This window comes from Cebus imitator, unplaced genomic scaffold (assembly GCF_001604975.1).
Source record: "Cebus imitator isolate Cc_AM_T3 unplaced genomic scaffold, Cebus_imitator-1.0 Scaffold702, whole genome shotgun sequence".
NCBI classification, from domain to species: domain Eukaryota; kingdom Metazoa; phylum Chordata; class Mammalia; order Primates; family Cebidae; genus Cebus; species Cebus imitator.
In genome coordinates, this window is record NW_016108017.1 from 299,429 (window position 1) to 319,829 (window position 20,401).

At 44.6% G+C, this 20,401-nt stretch overlaps 1 protein-coding gene across 9 annotated transcripts in view; it reads right to left on the reverse strand.

Moving 5' to 3' along the window:
- The window catches only part of GRB10 (growth factor receptor bound protein 10), a 208,630-nt gene that overhangs the window by 132,597 nt on the left and 55,632 nt on the right, over window positions 1–20,401 (reverse strand). For 4 of the 9 annotated variants that reach the window (XM_017518728.2, XM_017518726.2, XM_037734996.1 and 1 more), the window contains one exon: window positions 14,931–15,027. The exons of 4 other annotated variants lie outside the window; for them this stretch is intronic. In XM_017518728.2, the coding sequence (XP_017374217.1) occupies window positions 14,931–14,981 (51 nt within the window). In that variant the 5' untranslated portion in view covers window positions 14,982–15,027. Of the gene's footprint in view, window positions 1–14,930; window positions 15,028–20,401 lie in introns of those variants that run through there. One more of the 9 variants, XM_017518729.2, reaches the window with a different exon arrangement.

The following is a 20,401-nucleotide window of genomic DNA, read 5'->3' on the forward strand; positions in this document are numbered from 1 at the left end:
CCTGCTGTGGCCACGGGAAACGGTTCGCCTCGCCCCTGCTGTGGCCACGGGAAACGGTTCGCCTCGCCCTTGCTGTGGCCACGAGGGACGGTTCGCCTCGCCCTTGCGTGGCCACGAGGGACGGTTCCCCTCGCCCTTGCGTGGCCACGAGGGACGGTTCACCTCGCCCTTGCGTGGCCATGAGGAACGGTTCTCCTCGCCTTTGCTGTGGCCACAAGAAACGGTTCGCCTCGCCCTTCGGGTATGAACAATCTCATTGAGGCATGAGTTAAATGTTTACAAACTGCCAGTGTGACAAACTATGATTCTGAGCAAATAACCTCACTCTCTGTTCCTATTTCCTCACCAATAAAATCAGGTTTTTGGACCATGTGATGTCTAAATTTCTTCTGAGTTCTGAGACTGAGTCTGCACACTCCACAAAAATGTTCCAAAGTAAATCTACTCCTAGAACCACGGTTAAAATAATATTATGGGTGACTTCTGACCTTCTGGCCAATATGGAATATAAAGGATTGGCTGTACCCTCTGTCCTTAAATAACTAAAACGGAAACAGTTTTCATACATTTGACAACAGGCAGCACGGGACAGTGATTCCTAAGACAGGACCCACATGACGCAGCCCTACCCGTGCCCACTCACTGGCTGGAGACGGCTTCCGAGCTGCAGTGCACAGAGGGGGATCTCCCTTCCAGGCAGAGCCTAGGGTTGTCCTAAGGAGACAGAGTTTAGCACTCAGGAAGGTCAAGGCAGAGAGGAGGGCACTCAAGAGAGGGGGCTCCCCACACATCTCCAGCTGAGGATTAATGATGCTTGCATATAAGGAAAACACCAAGGCTGGGGAAGAACCACCAGAAAGCAGCAAGGAGAGCCATCTGGAGAGAAGTGTGCTCCCAACAGCCAAATGGAAAATCTCCTTATGCATGGGACACAAGAGCCCTCAGAATAGTCCTGCCTCAATGGTGGGGGCAAATTAGCCCTGAACTAAAAGTGACTCTTGGCCCAGCTAACAAAGCTCGTAAGTCAGCCTCAACTGGGTCATACTATTTCCAAGAAGCTTAACTGTTTCCAGAATAAAGCCCAAAATATTTAAAAGAATATACCCTCCCAAAAAAACAGCCAGCATCCAACTAGGTGAGATTTACAATGTCTGCTATCAAAACGAAAAGTACTAAGCATGAAAAGAAAATAAAACCCATAATGATAAGGAAAATCAGCCAAGAGAAATAGAATCAGAAATGCCCATGATGATGGAAATAGAAGGTGGTATGTTTTTACTATTATTATACTTTAAGTTCTGGGATACGTGTACAGAACGTGCAGGTTTGTTGCATAGGTATACACGTACCATGGTGGTGAGCTGCACCCATCAACCCATCATCTGCATTAGGTATTTTTCTCCTAATGCTGTCCCTCCCCTAGTCTCCCACCCCCCAACAGGGCCCAGTGTGTGATGCTCCCCTCCCTGTGTCCATGTGTTCTCATTGTTCAACACCCACTTATGAGAGAACATGCGGTGTTTGGTTTTCCGTTCTTTTATCAGTTTGCTGAGAATGATGGTTTCTAGCTTCATCCATGTCCCTGCAAAGGACATGAGCTCATCCTTTTTTATGGCTGCATAGTATTCCATGGTGTATATGTGCCACATTTTCTTTATCCAGTCTATCGTTAATGAGCATTTGGGCTGGTTCCAAGTCTTTGCTTCTGTGAACAGTGAGAAGGCAGTATGTTAAAACGATGAAGATAAACATGCCCTGTGCATTCAAGAAGGAAAAGCAAAGCATGAGTGATAACGAGAGAAGTGGAAGATATAAAAAGACCAAATCCAACCCTACTGATGAAAAATGCAACACAGGAGATAAAAAGTACGCAGGCAGGATTAACCAGACATTGGACGCCACACTTCTCTCCCCTCCCTCCATCCCCAGTGACCAATCTCCAAAGACACATCGCGACGTTCCCTGGCCCGAGAGCTCAGTGGTCTGGGGAGGCCTAGGGTAGGAGTGCTCTGTGATGACATAGCAATCGAAATGATCCAGAATGGTGGACAGACAGAAAAGGAAGATGGAGAGATTATTATAAGCTACCTCCAAATCACGTTGCCAGATGAGGAAAGGGGGAAAGGAACTCAGAGAAAATAGAGGCTGCAGCCCGCACCTTCTGCTTTCCCACTATTTGGCAGGGCCACTTGTCAATCAAAGTTTCTGAGCCTCGGTTTTATCGTAGGCAAATTTGGATCGTACCCATTTCAAAAAGTTTGGTAGGAAAACTGAGTGAGATGAGGTATAAAAAGTCCTGTCACAAAACACGTGCTAGCTCCTTTCTCAACCCCCAAGGAGACAGCCTCTCACGCTGTTGCAGCCTAACAACTGCAAGGCAGTGTCAAGGACAGAAACCTGTCCTTTCGTTCAGAGGTGAGCCTACTCTTACGTACTTCAAACGCAGTTACAGGTGCAGTAGCTTGGTTACTGCTTCAGCTTCACCCACAGTAAGGGAGTCAGAGGCAACTGGACTCCAACACAGAAAGCAGCTGCCACCATGTGCTCCGAATGCTGCCTTCAAAACGAGGGACACTTGCATGAGAAGCTGGAAGAGTATGTGCATGCCCATGTGGGTCAGTCACATATATATGTATACATACACATGTAACTTGAACCATGTGTGGAAACGCAAGTAATACAAACTTACAATACACACAGACACAGGTAATCTACAGATATGACAACAGGCCCCTCCTTATCCACCACTGAAGTTACAAAACATTTATTTACCTAAATACTTTCTCCCTAAGTTAAGAACCTCGTTCATTATCAGTGGATCTGAAGAGAGTATCTTCCTGTGTCCATGTATCAACCAGGTGTTTAGATGGAAATGGCTTTTTAGCACCATCTAGCCAAGGCCTCATTCTCTGAAATGAGGTTCTTGGGGAAACCAGTCTCTGGACCCTCGGAGGTGCGATGGTCAGATACACAGACCTGTTCACACTCGCTGGCACCAGCTCCTGGAGGGACCCATGAGGCACAGCCACAAGGCCGTGGCCATGCTTTGTCGGACTCCACTCCAGACTGCTCAACATGCAGCAGGCCCAGTTTTGATCCCCCCAGACGAAGCCTCCTCTTTCACTCCAGGGGAGTCTGGGGGATCTTGGGCGCCTAGCAAAGTGGGGAGGCCAGGGACTCAGCCTGTCCCGATGATTCCAACCCACAGACTAAGTGCCAAACGAAGATGGGACAGGGGATTCCCAAGCCAAGAGGCTTGTGGAACTGTGTCCAGCAGGAAAGAAGAAAGGAACGGGGATCCAAGCTCCCTCAAGTCAGGAAGCCCAGTGCCCAGTGCCCAGTTCACGGGAGAATGAACAGAGAGGGATATTGAGAAGGGAGGCCAGTTTGGGGACTGGGAGGATGAGTTCCCTTTGAAACATCTTTCTTCTGAAATGTGGCATTACCCTCACCTCCCTGAATGCCAGTCAGCCACCTGGATGGGTTAGTTACCCATGCAGAAATCATGCAGCCTCCAACTCCTCTGTATCCACCTGTGAACTGCTTGCCGGTCCTGATTATTCTGCCTTCTACATCCACTTCCACCCACGCTTTCTTCTCACGGCCACTGCAGCCCCTCGGCTCAGGCCGCTCCATGCCGCTTCCTGAGTGCCCTGACGGAAATGAGTGACAGCTCACTCTCACACGGGGTCCCAGAGTATAGAACCCAGGGACTCTCGAGCCTGGGTCTTAAACCCTCACTCTACATCTAACAATTCAGTCTTTAAGGATCAGAGATCTAACTTTACTCCAAACTAGTTTGTACATTAAGAGCAGGTTTCAAAAGCACATTAATACTCAGTTCACCAGGAGCCCAACGTAAGTCCCACGCATACGGAAACCGTAACCATCGAAACCCTGAGAGCAGAGATTGCCATTCACAGCTCTCAGGGTCAAGAAGACTTTGCTAAACAGCAAGAGGGGCCCTGCAATTAATGTCCAATGTCTAAGCTTGTTGAACCCCTCAAAATCTTCACCCTATGGTGACACAGTCATGGATAACCAATCACAGAGTTTCACAGACTTGGAGTATCCAACCTCTTGGTCACACAAGAAGAAGAGAAATCTAGTTGATCTTCAGAGTGACTGATCCATTCAACAAATATTTACCAAGCAATTACTCTATGCCCAGCACATGAGTGTTTAAAGCAACAATCCTGCCCTCATGGAGATCTTATTTTATCTAAAGAAAACAGAGAGCAAGCAATAAACAGAACCATTACTTGTTTATAATCTGACAGTGTAGCACTACGGAATAAAAAAACAGAATAGAGCTGGATAAACAGGGTGGAAACTGCAATTTACACAGCACACAAGGGAAGGCCTCATTGAAAAGGGGCCCGGGAGTGAAGACCGCAAAGAGGAAGGGCCAGACCACAGGTGTCCTTTGACACCTACATGAAGGGGGGAAACAAGGCCAAAGAACGTCATCGCGGGCAGAGATGGAAGCCCCTGCAAAAGGACTTCATCTTAAGAGTGACCTTCCTTTGAAGCGGAAAACTATCATTCTCAGCAAACTAACACCGTAACAGAAAATGAAACATCGCGTGTTCTCACTCCTAAGTGGCAGCTGACATTGAGAACACATGGACACAGGGAGGGTAACATCACACACTGGGGCTTGTCGGGGGGTGGGGGATGAGGGGAGGGAGAGCATTAGGACACATACCTAATGCATGCAAGGCTTAAAACCTAAATGACGGGTTGATGGGTGCAGCCAACCACCATGGCAAATGTATACCTATGTAACAAACCTACATGTTCTGCACATGTGTTCCAGAACTTAAAGTTAAAAAAAAAAAAAAAGAGTAACCATCCTTAACAATTATAAGGATCATACTCTCCCCATGAAATAAATGCTATGACCAGCTCCTTACATTTCCACTACACTTTGGAATTTCCTACCAAGAACGAGAACTTTTGTTTTTCCTGTGAGCTCACTCCTTTCACAGGTTTTTTTTTTTTTTTTTTTAAAGTCATACTATCAAGTGATCAAATCCCAGTTCTTGCATCCTACGCAGGATCTCAGGCACCTAGATATAGCTGGCAGAGACACATCCTTCTGCCCCCCGCCCCAGCTGCTGGAAGCAGGGCTGAAATCCTTCACAGAACTTGAATGCCTCTCAACAAATGCCAGAGAACTCCTACCAGAGCTGCAGCCGGAAACCCATCTTCAGAAAAATGGTTTCCTACCACTTTTCCAGAAACACTAACAAACACATAAGCTGAGTCACAGAAAATTCAGTAAGAGGAAAAACTAAATACAAGCTAAATATTTATTATCTTCTTTAAGACCAATGATAGGAAAACATCATAAAAATTAAAAATAATGTTCATATTCTTATCACACTCACTTCAAATACTTTCTTTCTTTCTCGTTAAGATAGTAATAATAATGGTGTACCAGTAGCCTGGTTGAAAAAGATATTTTCAAAAACACATTAATACCCACTTCACCAAGATCTGCTTGAAACACACATCACCAAAGCAAGAGTATTTGGTGATGACAAAGACAGGATCGCAAACCCGACAGGTCCCTGACAGGATCGCTAAGTGACCCCTTTTGCCAAGACTCGTAACCGATGGCAGCAACCACAGGTGATGTGGCCGATGGGACACCAGGCGCCAATGAGGTCCAGGGAGCAGAGGAAAGGCACATCCCAGATGGAGTGTGCCCAGCACATACGGCAACATTTCCCCCTGGGAAAAATAACCATGAAAGCAAGTCATCACAAAATTCACTGTGAGCTAAACATGCATGGTGCAGGAATATTGTAAAAAAATTCAAACATAGCTACCACCTTAAAAACCAGATACTTGAATCAGAAAGTAATTAAAGCAGCTTATGTTTAAACTACTCTGTGTGCTTTTAATAAAAGGAGTAATTTTAAGGTTCCTCTGTCTGCCAACGTTTATCATTTTTTAAAAAAAGTTGCTGTTTCCTAAATTTTCATCAATGTATTTACTGCTTGTTTAAAACATCAGTTTTCTCTGCCTGGCTGTCTACAGCACTTCTCCAGTAGTTTTTCTCTGCTGCAACTGAGCGAGCAATCACAGAAGCTGCATAGCACCCAAATCCAGCGCAGGAAATTGTCATAATAAATATCCTCTTCATCCAGGTGCCAGGAAGGAAAGAAATGCCCTGCTTCATTGAAAAGTTTCATAAATCGTTAACATGAACTCCACATGCAATATTTGCCATATTCAAACAATTTTAACACAGTAAAGGTACCCAACCATGAAACTGTTTTAAACTTTCCTGGAGAATACAGTAGTCCCCCCCAGTACCGGCTTATCCTGGTTTTACTTTCTGTAGCTTCAGTTACCCACAGTCAACTGTGGTCCAAAAGGAGTAAATGAACAACTCCAGAAATAAATAATTTGTTGATTTCACACTGCACACTGCGCAGAGGAGCGTGATGAGGTCCTGCACCAATCTGCTTTGTCCTGCCCAGGATGTGACTCCTTCCTCTGTCCACAAGATCCACACTGCAGGCGCTGCCTGCCCACGAGTCACAGAGAAGTTGTTGCGGTCATCAGATCAACTGCTTCGGATCACAGAGCTTGAATTCAAGATGCCCTTACTATACTGAACAATAGCCCCAAAGTGAAGAGGAATGATGCTGGTCATTCAATGATGCCAAAGAGAAGCCCTGAAGTACTTCCTTAAAGTGAAAAGGTAAAAGTTCTCTGCTTCAGCCTCCCAAGCAGCTGAGATTACAGGCCCTGCCACCATGTCCGGCTATTTTTTTTTTTTTTTTTTGTATTTTTAGTAGAGATGGGGTTTCACTGTCTTGACCAGGTTGGTCTCGAACTCCTGACCTCGTTTGTGATTCCCTAACGAAGGATGCCTGAAGAAGCTGGGGCTGGGTGGGTAATGACACATAACTTCCAACACAGAGAGACAGAAGTGATTTGCTCTGTGTTACTGACAAGGCCAGAAGGGAGTACAGTCAATGTTACAGGAGGCCCATCTTCTGACCATAGCCAGCCAGCCTGTCCCTGAGGGTCATGAGTTCCCTTCCCTTTGGTAATCAAGTAATATGACTCTGTGCAAAGAAAATAGGTGAATCAAGGATTCATGCTCCATCCAGGTACACCATGATGCCTTTCCACATCTGAGTGCACTTGATACTGACACCTCTCTCTGGGAAAACACTCCCCCAAGGCAGCCCTGCCTGCCGCCTGTCCTGCTAGTTATTTGCCTGCTGCCTACCCTGCCTGCTGTAATGGTGACTGATACGGTTTGGATTGGTGTCCCCACCCAAAATCTCATGTCCATCCCCAAGGTTGGAGGAGGAGCCTGGTAGCAGGTGACTGGATCATGGGAGCAGATGCCGCCCTTTCTGTTCTCATGATAGTGAGTTGTCAGGACACCTGGTTGCTGGAAAGTGTGTAGCGCCTCCCCTTTTGTGCTCTTTTCCTCCTGCTCTAGCCATGTAGAACTTGCAGGCTTCCCCTTCGCTTCAGCCATGATTGTAAGTTTCCTGAGGCCTCCCAGCCATGCTTCCTGTATAGCTGGCAGAACTATGAGCCAATTAAACCTCTTTTCTTTATAAATGACCCAGTCCCAGTTCTTTATAGTTGGGTAGCTGGTATTACAGGCACACACCACCTGTAAAGCACTACTGGCTAGTTCTTCATAGCTATTTAAGAGTGGACAGCTACAGTGACATGCACACACAGAGGTTTTTGTAGGTGTAATAGAAACTTTAACACTCTACAACTGAAGAGAAAACCATCTGGTCTCATAAGTAGAAACAAACAAAAACAAAGATTTCGATAAGTGATTTCGTAGTGGCCCCTGGGCAGATGGCAAAGGGAAAGCTGATTACTAACACTGAACTTTCATGGGATAGAAAATTAAAAGAACACAATTTTTTCCATGGGGATTTAACCCATGATAAGCAGGAGGAAAACAGAAGTGGGATATAGGTGTCCATGAATAGATATGTCTTTCCAAAGACAGTGCAAAGTCATAGACCAATTATGTGTTCTGTTCCTCCACTGCTTATGAAATCTTACTAAAAAGATAATTAACTCTATCACCCCCAATCAATCAAATAGGTATCTGCACAGCCAAGCACACAGTGCCAAGGAAAAACCAGACAGCAGAATGGTTAAGAGCACAGGCTTCAGGCTTGACCCCACGGGCCTGATCCCCGCGATCTGTCCCATACAAGCTGTGTGACCTTAGGCTACTTACCAATATCTGCAAGCCTTGGTTTCCTTGAAAAAAGAAACAGAAAAAATAACACATCCAGAGTACTTGCCACAGTAGCAGGGAGAGGATAAAAATAACACAGAGGCCAGGTACAGTGGCTCACCCCTATAATCCCAGCCCTTTGGGAGACAGAGGTGGGCAGACAGCTTGAGGCCAGGAGTTCAAGAGCAGCCTGGCCCAACATGACGAAACTCTGTCTCTACTAAAAATACAAAAATTAGCTGTGCATGGTGGCGTGTGCCTGTAATCCCAGCTACTCAGGAGGCTAAGGCAGGAGAATCACTTGAACCAGAAAGGTGGGGGGTGTAGTGAGCCGAGATCACACAACTAAATTCCAGCCTAGGCGACAGAGTGAGACTCTGTCTCAAAAATAAAAAAATAGGCTGGGTACGGTGGCTCACACCTGTAATCCCAGCAATGTGGGAGGCCGAGATGGGCGGATCACGAGGTCAACGGATCAAGACTATCCTGACCAACATGTGAAACCCTGTCTCTACCAAAAATACAAAAATTAGCTGGGCGTGGTGGCGTGCATCTGTAGTCCCAGCTACTCGGGAGGCTGAGGCAGGAGAATTGTTTGAATCTGGGAGGCAGAGGTTGCAGTGAGCTGAGATCCTGCCACTGCACTTCAGCCTGGCGCCTGGGGACAAAGCAAGACTCTGTCTCAAAATTATATAAATAAATAAAATACATAGAAAATATATAATATCGTTGCTTCTATTATTCAGAAAAAGATTAGACTTTAAATCCACACTTAAGAGGATGATGTTTGAGAAGACAAGATTTAGGCATTAAAAAGAAAAGCACTGAGACTAGAATAAATATATACATATTTATGTATTTTTATTTCCATTTATTTACTTACCTGTCATATTTCATTGATTCTAAGACATGCCCCACTTCCTGTTTTTAACATTTTAAAAATGCAAACCCCTTACAATTAGCACACATTACACCTTTAGGGACAATACATAACAATCTTTATTTCAACTGAAAAGTTGTTGTTAAAACTCACTTATGGCATTTCATGATCAAAGACATTCAGTAAGTACAAAACTGCAGGATACAAATTCAATGTTTTAGTACAATAACTCTGAGGAGGAGATTTTTGCATTTAGACAATAACTTGTTCTCCTCAGTCTCGCCAACATTAAACATACGCATGCTTCACAGAGATGAATGTACTTTTGTTACTCAGTAGGAGAGACTGCCTTTTTCTGCTTTGATAATCTCATCTGCAAAGGGTATAACATGAAGGTCCCCACCTTGCAGGGTTGGCAGGATAGAAAGTCCAACTAAAGTCCTCAGCATCATGACAAGCGTATAGCAAAAATCTTAAATTTTCTTGTCTATAAAATGGATATCATGAACGTACCCAATTCATAGAGTTGGAGGAAGCCTGAAGACAAAGCCAGTAAACAGACGTGCTTAATCTTTTCCCCTCTGCCAACCCTGCCTCCAACCAAGTGATTAGCTTGCAGGCTGTCAAATACATAAGTTTTACAGTTCTAGCAGGAAATGACGTTGGGTGGGGGATTAATCACCTTCCCTCTACTTGTCCACACAAAGCACACCACTGACAGCACCCTAGGCCATGCCAGCCCACCTGTTGTCTCCCTCCAGGGGTGGGAGCTCCCGGCAGGCAGGGTTGACATCTTGTTCACCTGGTACCCTAATACCCAGCCATGGTCTGCCAATCAACTGCATTCATAAAATGGCAAGTGAATAAACAAATTAGCCAAAGTTACTTAGAACATTTAAAGAATAGAGTTTTCAACTGATTCTGTAAGTTACAGAAAATGTAAACTATTTACTAATATGTCATTAACTAATTAGGATTTCAATAAACAAAGCCAGTTCATATCGATTTGCCAGATCGGTGAGAAGTATTTTCCCAAACCAAATGCCATCTATTTTTTTAAGTGAATATTCCCATTACAGTATTTTAAAGGCTTAAAGAGATTATAATCTCAAATTTACATAGGTATCACACAAATCACTTAAAAAAAACTTACATTTGGCTGGGTGTGGTGGTTCACGCCTGTAATCCAAGCACTTTGGAGGCCAAGGCGGGCGGATCACCTGAGGTCAGGAGTTCAAGACCAGCCCGACCAACATGGTAAAACCCCGCCTTAAAAAAAAGAAAAACTTACATTCTTAAAAACAATTCTATACTCTTAAAAAAATCAGATACCAGCTCATCCAAACAGTGGCTCACATTTAACACGGTCTTTCATGTGCTAAGCACAATGCCAAGGGTTCTACATAAGTGTCTTCCAATTCTCACAATGATGCTGTAAATAGAAGAGATGTGGAGAATTTAAACACAGTGCCTAGAGTCATGCAAGTGAACAGTAGTCAACACACTGCCTGTTTTACCTCACAAATATCTCCACAACATCGTTGCTGTTCCTAAGTTCAGAATCATGACATTAAATGACTTGGAAAACATTTTAGGTAAATGTCCTGTCAGCTGGAGGAGTCAAATAAAATTTAAAAAGAGACATTTCAAATGATCTTTGTAACTTCTCACCTTAAGGGTTTCGAGTGGCAGGTACTATCAACACATTTCTTAAAGAAAATGTAGTCTAATAAAATGTCCTTTAGCCAAAGTATGGATGGTGTAGTAGTAAAAAACTACAGAATCAATCCCTCACTATAATAATTAATAATAATAACAACAGGGATAGACTTCAGAAATGGAATTCATTTCCAGGAATCAAATCAAGAGTCTCAAGGATGATGTCATCGTTCAGCTCCTCCATGCCCTGCCAAAAGATTAAGGAATCAGGGGCACCCAACAGAAAATCCAGAGCTGTACGTGATCAGCAGATGAAGTCTCATCTGAGGACTGTTTCATAGGAGAGGAGATGAGCTGACACAAAAGCCGAGCCTCTGTCCATCCAAAAAGGCTCATTCTAGCAGTCAGTGTCCCAGAAAAAACTTTTTTCTGTAAAGGGCCAAATACTACCAACTTTACTGATGGGGACTGGAAACAGCCACAGACAACACAAAACCAAAGATCGTGGCTGAGTTCCAAAAGAACCTTTATTTTATTTTTTGAGACTAGGTCTTGCTCTGTCACCCAGGCTGGAATACAGTGGTGCAATCTTGGCTCACCACAACCTCCACCTCCTGGGTTCAAGTGATTCTCCTGCCTCAGCTTCCCAAGCAGCTGGATAACAGGCGCACGCCACCACAACTGGCTAATCTTTTATGTATTTGCAACAGAGACAGGGTTTCCCCATGTTGGTCGGGCTGGTCTAGAACTCCTGGCTTCAAGTGGTCCGCCCACCTCTGCCTCTCAAAGTGCTGGGATTACAGGCATAAGCCACCATGACCAACCTCCAATAAAACTTTACTTGCAAAAGCAGGTTGCAGCTCAGCAAGTCCTGAAGGTTCAGGGACACTGCACTGAATGGGAACCACAACACACATCTTGTGGTGTCCTGGGGCTGGACAAGGTATAGGTGCATTGATGCTGTTGCTCTTATCTCCACCAAAAGCCGAGGCTCTGCAGGGCAGGATGGCCAGGAGAGGTTCTGAGACAGCTCATTTCTAAGCATGATTGTTTTTAATTCAGAAACCAGGAAAGTATGAAAATAAAAATACTGCTTTTAGAAATTCAACAGTAAATTTCATCACCTATGTAAAATTCACACACAAGTGTTTCATTTCTAACGCTCAGTTCAACACTGTGTATGGACGTTTATAGCCAAACGCATTATATTTCCTATTTTGCATTTTTCTGAAAGACAATAAAAGTTGCTTTTATTTACCATAACTTTTGTCATAGGTGCATAATCCCTTCTTCAAAAGCCTGGAAGCTAGACGTGGATAATAATTAAGAATTTTGGGGAAGGAAGAACAATAACACAGTGTCCACATCAATGACCACAGATGTGCAGGGCCCGTAGGGTGCCCCAAAGACCCCATCCTGCTTTTGGGGCAGAGCCTGTGGTCGGCAAAGCTCTGCACAGGTCACAGTGGACTCTGCCACAGCAGAATAAGCGAAGAAACTTCTTGCTTCAGACCTTTTGATTTTAAAATTGCAGACAATAAGTTGTAGGACTCTACTAACAGAGCCCCCGCAAAGACCAGGGCAGCCGGCCCTCTCTCTCCCGTTGTCCCCGTTCATTTGCTTCAGAATTATTATCATTATTCACAACTATCTCATTTGCCAGTTGCTTCTGTCTCCTCCTCTGGGATCCAGGAGCCCCAAAGATCTGTCTGCCAAGCTCAAAGCTGGCTCCCTGGCCCAAAACATGTGCCTGGCACCTGGCTGGTGCTCTATCAAGATTCAAAGAATTAAAGATCACAGCCCTTGACTCAGCTTCTAAAGGATGACCAGGCGCCGGGTAATTTCGACACATTTCCTCTAATCCCTGCCACGACCCAGACACGATTAACCCTTTTCTATGAAAAGAGAAACTGCGGTCGGGAAAATTGCAGAATTTCTCCAAGGCCAGAGAATTGTGATGTATCACATTTTAAAGGAAGAACTTAAATCTTAAAAGCGGAGTGGGTCATCCCCGGCCTTCCCAGAACCCCTCCCCAACTGCTGCCCTCCAACAGCAGGATGATGAAATGCACACAATTATTTTGGTGCTTCTGTGCATATTTTAAAAATCACATCAGTGACCCATTAACTGAACCATCTATCTAATCCAAACCACCGCTGCAAGTGAACAGCTAGAATTAGAAAATCATGTGTATGTTGAAGGCTTTAAGAATAAATTTTTCTCTATAAAACTCTGGAGATTTATCTAATGAGTATTATATAATCGCAGATTGCTCAAGACTGGAACCCATTGTAAATCATCCCGTATTCTGAGAAATTCTGGAACTGTCATCTTATTTTCCAGGAACAAGGGACATATGCTGCCAAGTCTTGCTGTTAAAGATTTTTTTTAAGAGTAAGACAGTGCTTTCAAATGGCCCTGAGAAGCAGTGAGTATTTCCTCAAAGCACGATGGCGCATGGCAGGGAATATCCACCCGTCCTTCCTGGCCTCCTGGCTCTAGGAAGGCAGCCGGGGGCAGCGGTGACTACAAACACCTATCAAGGCCATCAAGGGAGGAACTGCCCCGGCTTGCACGTCTGTCACTTCTGTAGGTACCAGCAGGAAACTGGAAATGTCAGGAAGGTAGGCGCAGCTGACAGAGCTTCTGTGGCCATTATCTGGCCCCAAAAGTCTACTCTATACCCAGCCAAGGACAGCACTACTAAAATGACCTCAGAGCAACTTCCCCTTGGGGATTTGTCCTTTGAGCTCACTGACTGCACTCTCTTGGAACTGAGGGTAGGAAGCGGCAGGCGGGGATGAGGGGTGCAGTCGAGCCCAGACAACTAGCTGATGCTAACTGGCCACACAAGTAACTGGACCCCTGACCCCTGGGTGCAGCACAGACCTTTAATCAATGAGGAGAGGCAACCACAGCCTTTTTAAGAACAAGAAAACAATTATGCAGAGGCAGAGGGGGATGCCTTTTCCAGAGCTCACAAACTACACAAACCCAGAGGTCACCAGTTACCACCAAACTTTGCAGTTTGCTAAGGTTTCAATCCTCTTTTCTGGCTTGTAACCAATTTTGGCTTTGCGTCACATTCAATGATCAGAACGAATGATATTCCTAATCTTCAGCCTTTCTTCGAAGGTTTGCTTCACTTAGATAAAAAAAAAAAAAAAAAAAAACGTTCAAAGGCGTCTCTTTGCAGCCATAATGCTGTAGGCAATTTCTCATCACAGTAGCTAAAAAGAGACTTCACAGACTAAGAGAGAAAATAACAAGTTCAAAGAAATACAAATATCTGACCAAAGCCAGAGCGTATGAAAGGGCCTCAAAACCTAGGACTGCTCCAGCTGAAAAGTCACAGGCCTGGGGAAGATGGCGTAAGTACTTCCAATGACAAAAGCATGTATAAGGACAAGCCAGGATTCGCGAATCAACTCTAAGGAACCGAGGACCATCCCTTAAAAATGCCTCCTTCGACACCGCCAAGTGAAGGTTCAAATAAAAGCCGTTTCAGAAGATGAAGGGAACTTGCAGATGAAACTGTTCTCGCAGCTCATGAAGACGAGCCAGAGAAAGTGAAGGAACAGAAATGAACTTGTTCTCCCACATAACTCACCTGGGGCTCTCAGGAAAGGAAAGAGCCAATCTGTGGAGAGAACTTCCTCTAGAACAGGCAGGCGACAACCAGGCCAAGAAGCCACCTCTTAAGACACCAAGCCCTTTCTCCTTCCCACTCCCTCACGCTGTGAGGACATGTCTCCAGGTGAATGTCCCGACATCCGCCATCACCGCAGAAACCATCATCAGGAGTGTCTGGCGTGACCCAGGAGGTGAAAACACAGTGCCTGCTTCGTCCCTAACATGGAATCGCGGCTCTCAGCGGGCAACTCTGTACAACAGAACTCCTTTAGAAAAGGACGCACGGTCAAACGGGAGCATGACAACACTGTCTTACAAAACAAAGCGAGACACAGTAGACCAAGAAGGAAAGGGCCGTGGGCCTCTGCACCACGGGACTTGTCATCAGGCCCTGCTCCAGCATGTCCTGGTGACCTGAGAGTGACAGAAATGATCCATGGCTGCTGGCGACGTGTGCCCTGGCCCTCAACCAGCACCATCGGGCCGGGATCAGACAACGTGCTCGCCCATACCTGGTAGTACGGATGCTGCAAAAAGGAATCTGGGCAGCCGGCTAAAGCCATGGGTTCCTTCTGCCTTCTTCAAATTACATTTACTGCACTGGAGCACCTGGAATAAAGACAGACCGTGAGAAGCCAAGCCAGAAAAAAAATCCACGACATATGGCTGGTTCGAGTGCGACATCCTGAACGGCAGTCGTGAGGATGCTTGCTCGGGACGCAGCTTTCTGCCGACGTGCAGAGATGGTCCCCAACTATGGGGCCCTGAGAAGTCATCTGCGAGGTCAGACATCTGTGGGGTGGAAGGGTGCCCAGAGTGGTGAGGGTGACATCAGGCCCTCTAAATTTAACTCACACGTTCCCAGCGCTCCCCTGCACTGCCTCACCTTTCTTCCCTCTAACACCTATTAACATCCTGCAAACTTCATCATGCTTTCAGACATCAGGATTCAGACAAATTCCAAAGAAGACTGGTGGGGACTGCGTGTGTGTCTGGAGCCAGGACCATGGAACAGCACTGAGGGAATGCTAGATCTACCAGTCATGGAACAAACTGGAATTCTCACTGGGTATCCAGCCCAACAAACTTATTCCACATTCTCCCTTGCAGGCCACAGCACCTAACACCGCATAAAATGAGGAATATTAATTCTAACAATGAGAATAACAACAAAAGTCAAGACAAGACCCTGTTATGGGACGAACTGCATTCTCCCAAAGTTCCTAAGTCGCAGCCCTAGCCCCAAGGACCTCAGAATGCGACCATATTTTGGAAGAGGGTATTTAAGCAGGTAATTAAGTTAAAATGAGATGATAAGGGTGGGCCCTAATCCAATACAAGTGGTGTATTTCTTCTTATAAGAAGAAAAGACTAGAACACAAACATATACAGAGGGAACACCATGTTCAGACACCGAGAAAAAATGGCCATGTGCAAGCCAAGGACAGAGGCCTCAAGAGAAACCAAATTGGTGGACATCCTGATCATGGACTTCCGGGATCCAGGACTGTGGGAAATGGATTTCTGCTGTTTAAGCCCCCTCGCCCGCTCCCCAGTCTCTGGTGACATTATGACAGCCTTACCCAACTAACACAGACCCACAATATAAAATCACTACAAAATTCTCATCACAGCTAAAAGGAACAGAAGCATCTCAGATCTGTAAAATTTACCACCAACCATGTTTTCTGCAAGAGTTTTGCTAGAATCCTTCAAACCACCAAAGAATGGCTCCAGAACACTCTGTTGGGGCTGAAAGAAACTGGTCCATAGCAGTGGAAGTGCTGGCAAGATGGAGGGAGTGTGTCCATGACCCAATGTCCCCAACCTATGTGAGAACTGTGGCCGGCATCCACCCTCCACCTCTGCCACGACCCGTAGCCCCAAGGCCTCAGCCTTCTCTTCTCCGCTGGCAGTCAGCCTGTCCTCGGGACAGCTGGTGTTACACGTCAACCGCCCGGGCTCTAATTCCCAGTCGCTTAGTCAAACACCAGTCTGGCTCTTGCGTGAAGGTATTCTGTAGGTGTGGTTAATGTCTACAATCACTTGGCTTAAAGGAAATGACCCTTAACAGCGGCATTACCCAATCCACAGAAGGCCTTGAGAGCAAACACTGAGATTACCTAGCGAAAAAACATTTAACCTAAAGACTGCGGCAACTCCTGCGTGAGTGTCCAGCCCACCTGCCCTGCAGATTTCAGACTTGCAAGTTCCTTAAAATAAATCTCTATATATTGAACATATGTGAATATAAATATATATGTTTATATATATATTTAAATATTACATTTAATTTTATATTAATTATATAACATTATATATTTAAATATATATATTTATATCCATACACATAGAGGCTTGGTTTCACTGGACAGGCCAGCACCCCCAGCCCTCAAGGTGGACCAGTGGTTTGAAATCCTTTTCTGCCATCGCAGGACCACACCTGGATGTCTCCTGCGGGCAGCCAGGCAGCCTCTGCCTCCCACACCAGCAGCCCAGCCTTGTGCGTCTCTTCACTCTGCCCCTCACCCCACTGCCTCCCAAGTCCTAGCCCTATCTCTAAATACTCCTTCCACCTTCTCCCCTAACTGCAGGGACCTGTTTCTCTCCCCTTCACACACATCTCTGAGGGCCTGCGAGAGGAAGGAGTGTCCTCTTGGCCGCCCTGCCACGCTGGGTGATGGTTCTGCCACATCCCACCAGCTGCCCACGCCCCACACGCACACCTCACTGCTGCGTCATCTCCCAGTCTCCCAGCTCGCCCGTGCAGACCCATTGGCCCTCTGGAATTCCTGGATGTGTTCCACATATCGAAATATATTGCTATTTTCTCCCTGAAGTTTCTAACTTAATGCGTGTTAAGACTCAAAAATATCACTTAATATGCCAATTTTATTACCTAAATATCACCTTTGAAAGTATTTGTCAAAGAGGGTTGCTTCTCAGCCAGGAAAATGTGCGTCCCATAAGCCCAGTGGAGCAGCTTCCTCGGGGCAAGTAAACTACAGTTAGATATAGTAAGAGTGCTGGGTTACCTCTGGTCTCTAATAAAATGTAACAATCCACAGCTAACATCATGCTTAATGGTGAAAGATGAAGTTTCTCCCCTGAGATCAGGAACAAGACAAGGACACCAACTTTCACCAACTCTATTCAACACAGTATTGGAAGTCCTAGCCAGAGCACTGTGACAAGAAGGTTCAGAGATGATATATGACATAATCTTACATGTAAAAACCCTAACGATTCCGTAATAAAAAAACTATAGAGCTAGTAAATAAGTTCAGCAAAGGAATACCCAAAACCCATTTGTGTTTATAAATAAAGAACAATCCAATAGATGATTAAGAAAAAGAATTCCACTTACAATAGCATCAAGAGTAACAAAATATTTAGAAATACATGTAATCAAGGAGGTGAACTACTTGTACACTGAGAACTATAAAACATTGCTGAAATAATATAATAAAGACATAAATAAACGGTAAGACATCCTGGGTTCATGAGTTGAAGAAACTAATATTGTTAAGATGAAAGACTACCTAAAGCAATCTACAAATTCATTGTAATCCCTACCAATATCCTAAAGGCTTTTTTTTTTTTTTTTTTGCAGAAATTGAGCACAGGGTTTGTAAAGGGCTGATCTTGTAAAGTTCTGTGGGCATGAGCAAGTTGGCTAAGATTGAAATGGAATTATTTAAATTTTTCCGTAGGTTGAACATTAAAATGAAAGCATACCGACACATGGCCAGGATGTGGGCCCAGGTGTCTGAATAACAGGGTTTCCTTAAAAAAACTGATCTGCTCTTCAATGAAAATTGTAAAGGGCTCTAAAAAGTTTATGAAAATTTTACCTTATGGTCAAGCTACTTGAAACTGTATAGATTTGTAACATTTTATTTAAAAGTAGCTTTAGCATTAAAGATCCACCAATGCAAACATGAAATTTGGTTTTTTCTTTTGGAGAAGATTTTTATATAATGTTGAGACAAAGATTTTTGTTTGCCTTTGAGTAAACTACAGAAAAAAAATAACAAAAAACTGGAAAAGAACAAAAAACAACAACAACAAAAAAGGTCATTCTAAAATTCATATGGTTTCTCAAGGGACCTGAATAGCCAAAACAATCTTGAAAAAGAACACAGTTAGAAAACTCACACTTCCTGATTTCAAAACTTACTAATGGCTAGGCATGGTGACTCACACCTGCAAACTCAGCACTCTGGGAGGCCAAGGCGGGCAGATCACTTGAGGTCAAGAGTTTGAGATCGGCCTGGCCAACATGATGAAACCTCAGCTCGACTAAAAATACAAAAATTAGCCGGGTGTGTTGGTATGTGCCTGTAACCCCAGCTACTTGGGAGGCTGAGGTAGGGCAATCACTTGAACCTGGGAGGTGGAGGTTACAGTGAGCCGAGCTAGTGCCACTGCACTCCAGCCTGGGCGACAGAGCCAGACTTCATCTCAAAAAACAAAATAAAACAAACAATAACAAAAAACACTACCATGCTACAGTAATCAAAACAGTCTGGTAGTAACATAAGGACCGACATATATCAATGGGATAAAATAGCCCTGAAATAAATCCTCACATATATGGCCCACTGATTTTCAATAAGGATGTCAAGAACATTTGCTAAGGAAAAGAAAGTCTTTTCAATAAGTGAATGGTTGTAGGGGCTGTGTGTGGTGACTCAGTGGACTGCTTGAGCCCAGGAGTCTGAGAACAGCCTGAACAACAGGCTTAAACACTGCCTCTAAAAAAAAGTAGCCAGGCATGGTCATGTGCACCTGCAGTCCCAGCTAGCTGGGAGGCCGAGGCAGGAGGATCAATTAAGCCCAGGGACTGAGGATGCAGTGAGCTGTGATAATGCCACTGTACTCCGGCCAGGGCAACAGTGAGACTGCTTCAAAAAAATAAGAATAAAATAATTTTTTTAAATGGTCCTAAGAAAACTGGACATCAGCATGCAACAAAATGAAGTTGGACCCTAACCTTACACTGTAAACAAAAAGTAACTCAAAATGGATGAAAGGCCTAAACATTTAAGAGCTAAAACTGTAAAACTCTTAGAAGACAGGGAAAAATCTTCATGACATTAAATATGACAATTATTTCCCAGACATGACACCAAAGGTACAGACAAAAAATAAATTGGGTTTCACCAAAATTCAAAACTTTTGTACATCAAAGGATGCTTTCAAAAGATTATAAAGACAACATATACAATGGAAAAAGTACTTACAAAGCATTTATCTGATAAGGGATTAAATGTACATAACATAAACATTTATCCTGTATCATAACATATATGTATGTATTATATATAAATGATACGTTTGGTTCTGTGACCGCACCCAAATCTCATGTTGAACTATAATCCCCAGCATCGGAGGTGGGGCCTGGTAAGAGGTGACTGCATCATGGAGGTGGTTTCTAATGGCCTACCACCATCCCCCTAGTGCTGTCTCATGATAAAGTCCTCCCAGGATCTGGTTGTTTAAAAGTATATAGCACCTACCCCTTCACTCTTTCTTTTGCTCCAGCCACGTAAGAAGTGCCTCGTTCCCCTTCACGTTCCGCCACAATTAAGTTTCCTGAGGCCTTCCCAGCCATGTTTCCTGTACAGTCTGTGGAACTGTGAGGCAATTAAACTTTTAAACTCTTCTTTATAAGTTACCCCATCTCAGGTAGTTCTTTATAGCAACAGACAAGGCCGGGTGTGGTGGCTCACACCTGTAATCCCAACATTTAGGGAAGCTGAGGCAGGCAGATCACCTGAGGTTAGGAGTTCAAGACCAGCCTGGCCAACATGGTGAAACCCCATCTCTACTAAATACACAAAAATTAGCCGGGCATGGTAGTGGGTGCCTGTAATCCCAGCTACTCAGGAGGCTGAGACAGAAGAATTGCTTGAACCCGGAGGCGGAGGTTGCAGCAAGCCCAGATCATGCCACTGCACTCCAGCCTGGACAAGAGCAA